At 31.0% G+C, this 6,186-nt stretch overlaps 1 protein-coding gene across 1 annotated transcript; it reads right to left on the reverse strand.

Annotated features, from left to right (window-relative positions):
* Positions 1-219: 219 nt before the first annotated feature.
* LOC126713604 (peroxidase 12) lies at positions 220-5,466 on the reverse strand. The gene is made up of 3 exons (XM_050413390.1): positions 5,069-5,466; positions 2,473-2,667; positions 220-1,006 (listed from the first exon to the last, which is right to left on the reverse strand). The coding sequence occupies exons 1-3, from the start codon at positions 5,330-5,332 to the stop codon at positions 380-382; spliced, it is 1,086 nt and encodes a 361-aa protein (XP_050269347.1). The 5' UTR covers positions 5,333-5,466; the 3' UTR covers positions 220-379.
* Positions 5,467-6,186: the final 720 nt, after the last annotated feature.

The following is a 6,186-nucleotide window of genomic DNA, read 5'->3' on the forward strand; positions in this document are numbered from 1 at the left end:
GTTAGATATCCTCTAATTAATATGTCAAAGAAATTTATTAATATTGAAAAATTATTAAGTAATTTCACAGTACCATAAATGTATAGTCTCCACTCTCATATAAATAATAGGTTTCACCATGAATTTAATTAGTGAAACTCACTATTCATGTGAGAAAACGGAATACACATTTATAGTAGGTACACACTAATTTCCAATTAATATGACAAAGCTAGACACTTATTACTAAAAGTAGGTGTCACATTAAACAAGCAATTAGGAGTATACAATACAAATTAAGTCTGAAAACACGTACAAAAATACAAAAGAAATACATAATATTAAACAACAAAGTGCACAAATGGAACAACAGCAGCAACGATTAATATGAAAAACTATCTTACAACTCAGAATGAGCTTCCACGTCCACATCCTCTTCCACCACGGTTTTCAGTTTTGCATTATCAGAGTTCCTCACAGAGCAATCTGCCCGAATTTCTCCTTTTTTGCCTGTCAACACACTCAGTTGTCCCATTTTGATCATGGATTTTGCAAACTGCTCAAAGAAAAGCTCCTCATCAAGAGCAAAGCTTTCAACAATGCCCTTAGTCCTGCTATCCGTGTACAAGTCTTGGTCTGAAGTGAATAGTCCTTCGCGATTCATGAGGTCAACATAGTACTTGTTATCAAATTTATTAGGAGACCGCTTGTCCAAGACGGTGGTGGCATTGGTATCTGATTTGGGACATACTTCTTTGAGGTCATTGGCGAATGTTTTGGCCATAGTAGGGTCTTGGGTTGGGTAGAGCCGCTCGGTGAAAGAACTGCAGTGGCCAAGACCAATGGTGTGGCCACCAGAGAGGGCTACCAAATCGGTGGCATCAAGTTTTTGATTGGTGGCCAGTTTTTCAATAAGGGTACTAGCGTTACTTCTGGGTGAGGGTAGGAGGTCCTCTGTTACGTCTTGTGTAGCAAAGCTTTGTCCGTCCCGCCTTCCTAATGGCACACTGTATTCAGGGCCTCCTGACTGCATTCGTGAAGAACATGCATAAAATAAAAATAAGGATTATATTTTAGCATGAGTCACATCAGAAGTAATTTTTTTCTATACCGATAAAAAGTTATATATGTACCAAAATTGATAGACAAAGCTTAAACCACACCACTTTTGCATCACAACTTTAAAGTAAATCAATAATGAGTGATTCAAGAAAAAAAAAATGTGATAAATTCATATAAAAATGATCACTACTCACAATCAACTCAATCGCATTATCAACTTATGGCAAATGATATGTCGGTAAAAGAGCTGTTACAAATTATTTTATTTTATTTGATCTGGTTACAAAATATGTTATTAAAAGATGTCAAAGTGTGAGAAAAATATGCCAAACTAAGCTTTCTAGATGTCCCAATGAGATGGACCACATAAGTCCAAGTATTTGACAAAAAAAAGACACGTGGATCGAATAAGTCTATACCGTCTATTCTAAGTTCTACCCTATAGCTAATTAATGCATTTGTAAAAGAAAGAACACTGTTTTCTAAGAGAAGCCAATCTTTCCGCGTTAAATTGAGGTGTCCCATTAGTCCAACTTTGAACGGGTCACCGTAGAAAATATAGCATTTAATAGCTTCCTTACTTTTTTTTATGAATTTAATACCTTCCTTACATAAAAATAAAGACAAGGCAGCAACACCATCAAAAAAAAAAAAAGAAGAAAAAAAAACAAAGACAAAGCAGCGATATCCTTGAATAATATATCTATTACTACACCTTTTACTTCCTGTACCAACTATAACAATATCCGCCTAAACCTAACCAACATAACCACTACCATTAAGATGTTTACGAGTGTGACATAAACGATAAGGGCGTAAGACTAAAGAGTTTGAAGCTTAACTAATTGGCATTTTTATGCAAGATATTAAGGTAAAATACCCTATTTCTCAATTATTGAATTATTAAAAGAAAATGGTACACTTTATGCTCTATTAAATAAAATTTTTGTAGATTTTAAAATAATAATAATAATAATAATAATAAGACAAACATGACATGTTAACATGTATTTATAAATATTATTAAAAAAATGAAAAATGAACAAAGAATTATAATTGAAAGTCTCAGTTAACAAGTGCCCTTATAACAAGGAAAATTATTAACAAACTATTTTTAGAAAGTTTTAACAAAATTTTTATGCAAAATTAAAAAAATTGACAAAAAATTAATTGTTCTTTTTCTTTTTTCATAAAAAATTTTCCTAAAATGATTTAGGCCATTCATTAACATTTTCCTTTATGGAAAAAATTATGAAAAAGTGCATATGATTTCAAAACGTGTGTTTATAAGGCATTGTTAAGATATATATATATATATATATATATTTATATATAAGTGGGTAAATTGATAATCATAAATAATAGGCAGTGGGACAAATACAATAAAGTAAGTAAAAGAGGTGGAGGGAAGCATTTAATTAATTTAATTACCAGGACAACAGAGTCACGAGCAGCGAGAGCAACTATGTCAGCACAGGAGACGATTCTTCCGCACTCCTTGTGGATAAGCTCACGTAGAGCCTCAATGATCTCAAATGCCTTAGCCCTCAAAGTCTGGTTTGGAATTGCGTTCTGCTCACTTGGACCACTGGCTGATCCATCAAGCAACACCGAAGCATCACATCCCTGCATCGCAAATTACAACAACAAACACCTCATATATAATATTCCATCCGTACTCAAATTATCATGGTCCCACAAAGGCACAAACAAATACTCCCTAAACAAATCATATGATTCCTGATCGATATCCATATATATATATATATATATATTAAAAAATAAAAATAAAAAGAATATCTCAGTTTCGCATGCAATATATAATTAATAAATAAGTAAAGCAAAAAATATAGACTTTATAGGCAATTACGATCAATGCTCAAAAACTTCTTTAATTAATATCTGACTTAATTAGTCGCCTTTTTCTTTTATTTAATTAAGTGAGCTCAGATGTTTTTGTTTTTGGTAAATAATTAAGAAAAATGGTTTGGCAGTAGTTAGATATATATATTAATATAATTATTTCTCTCTTCTCTTTCCCCCTTTTCTATGTGGTAGGTATTCGTCTATTCTTTGCTAAGTGAAGACAGAAACAGATAATAAAGTAAGCGGTAGACTCATACAAGAACTAACAAAAACCTGTCTGATCAACTATATATATTGTGAAAATTATTAAGTGTAAATATACTAACTAAACTAATATTCTGTGCAGGCAATGGCATACAGAAAATACTCCATACCATATATAGTTGACGATCGCCTTATTAATTATTATATGCTACAAAATGGTCTAGTAATTATATGATTTCATCATTTAAGTCTTTTAAGCTGTCATGAATAAAAGTTTGTTATCTAAAAAGGAGCTCGATCAGTGGGCAAAAAAGTTCACTCTGTTAGGAGAAAGGAAGCCGAAGCACTTCATGGAGAGCTCACCAATGGCCATTTAACTGCTTATTATGATTTGAAACCATTTGTTAAAAAGGGCTACAAATTAATATTTAAATTGGAAATTTTAATATGGATTTTGCCAAAGGCCACACAATAATTTTTATTTTTAGAAATATTTTTTTCAAGAATTGAAAAAGTATTCACAGATTTAGCTTAAGTCATACATTAACTGGACCCTTTTAATATAGTTTATAATATTTTTATAACAAATCACATGTGATTAGTTGTTATTGGTTCAAATTTCAAATTAACACTAAGATTATTTTTTTATCCCAACAATAACAACTAGTAACAACTTACCATTTAAAATTTATTGTAAAAATATTGTAAGCATATCATTTATCTTATACTTATATAGTTTTACAAGGACTTGCTTTAATTAGTAGAACCATCAAGACGATGACATGTGGCAAAACTTGGACTTGTGTCACCATTTTGACCGATTGATCAGTGCGCGCACTAGGCACTGGACCAGAGTAAGTTTTGGCCGCTATCGGTTTTTTATTATTATTATTATTATTTATTTATCGGATGAGATTAATGATGCCCCTCTCAAAAAAAAAAAGAAAAAAAAAAGAGATTAGTGATGCCAAAATTTTAATAATTTATACTCACAAAAAATTATTTTATTTATTTTATTAATTTTATAAAATACATAAAAAATTACTTTATTTTTTTATCAGCTTTACAAAACCCTCTTAATTTTATTTTTTCAATACAATCAAATAATATAAATAATATAATAAAATAATATATTTATACTAATAAGTAGCAGTAGCCCAATAACGTAATTAAATAATATATCTTTTAATAAAGTTTTTTTTTACCATCTTAATTAAAGACAGTGCACAGCCTACACGCCAAAGATCTAACCTATAGTGACAGCATCTTTTCCCGTACACGGTAGCTCAGCAGAAAAAAAATATAGGCATGTCTCCACTAATGCAACACTGGCTATATTTTAATGACAAATTTAACATTTTAACAATAAAATATTACGTTGATGAGAGTGTCACAATAAATAATAGATAATTAATTTTTATCAGTTTATACTTAAATTATTTTTTTAGTCAAATAATAATAATTAGTAACAACCTCCAATTTTAAATGTAAAAATATTTGAGTCCGTTTGGATTGAGCTTATTGTTGCTGAAACTGAAAATTGAAAACACTGTAGCAAAATAATTTTTAAATGTGTGAATAGTATAATGAGACCTATTTTTAATATTTTTTAACCTATAAACAGTATCAAACAGTATGTGAACAGTATCAAACAGTGTGTGAACAGTATCAAACAGTGTGTGAACAGTATTCAACAGTATATAAACAGTGTTCTTATCCCCCAAAATCAGAAACGGTGCAGAAAAAAAAGAAAAAAAAGTAAGTAAAACGCAAAACGCAGACTTGAGTTTCAGCAGGATCCAAACGCCCTCATTGTAAACATCTCATTTTTCAGATAACAAAAATGCATCCGCCGATACTAACGCTGACAGTAAAAAGATAGCGAACATGGAACCCAAATAAAGTAACAGTGAGTCATGAGCTTATAAAATAATTAAGTTGGATTTATAATTATTACCTGAACAAAGCAGTCATGGAAATGAAGACGCAGTAAGCCAGCGGCTTGGCCAATGTCTTTCTTGAAGATCTTCTTAAGCTGTTTTCTGACAATTGATTCAAGGTCAGGGCAGCTTGATTCGTAGAACGCCGATGACAGTCCTTTGTTTACAGGGGCAGAGGCAGCGTATTGTTTCTCTGAGGCACAAGCAAAGGAACCCAGTAATAAAAGAGAAGAGATCAAAAGCATGAACAAGGGAAAAGAAGAAGTAAAACTAGCAGCCATGTTGATGTTGGGTTTTCTTTGTTGATTGTTGAGTTGTGGAAAGATAAAGAGCAACGAGGGTCACTATTTAAAGAGAGGAAGAAAAGCTCTGTCTAGTTGTTTGAATAGTCCCATGGGGTACGCTGGTAAAAGTAGACTTCGGGTTTTTTTTTTCTTTTTCTTTTTTTTTTTTTTTTTGACTTTTCCAGGTAATAGCGATGTTGGAATTATATATAGAACATCGGAATTTTTCAAAATATCCATAAGCCACGTGGTAAACACAGATCCTTTGATCTTTCTCTTTCACATTGCAACTTGGTGTACGAAATTGTGTGAAAGGTCACATTATATTAAAATCTTATCCGATTGATCATTCATGGTGGACTAGGAACAGATGAATACAAGAAATATAGAGCCTGGGTCTTTTTTCTTCCCAATCTCTCTAATCAAACTTGGCTGCCAAGAGTTTCTCAAAAAATAAAAAAAAAACTTGGCTGCCAAGAATACGATAATACCCGGTCTATCAGTTGTTTCCTAGACTCCTAGTCCGAAGCAATGGCCACAAATCTGTCATTTTCATCTATCATTTTTTTTTTAATAAGTTTTAATCTATCATGTTAGTAAAATTTTATGTCTATTATAGTATAATAGCTTTTTTTTTTTTTTTTTTTTTTTTTTTTTTACTTATATATTCACTTTTCAATATAACACATATTAAATTATTTATTTTACATTATATTTTATTAAAATTTTAACTCTTTAATTATTTTTCCTTTTTCATACATCATCCACCATATGCGTTTGACTAGGGTTGGGTGAGGCCGTTTTTATTTTTATTTTTTATCTTTTCCTTCTTCTTTTTTTAAGTATATTTG

The sequence above is a fragment of the Quercus robur genome, chromosome 2, assembly GCF_932294415.1.
Source record: "Quercus robur chromosome 2, dhQueRobu3.1, whole genome shotgun sequence".
Classification (NCBI taxonomy): Eukaryota; Viridiplantae; Streptophyta; class Magnoliopsida; order Fagales; family Fagaceae; genus Quercus; species Quercus robur.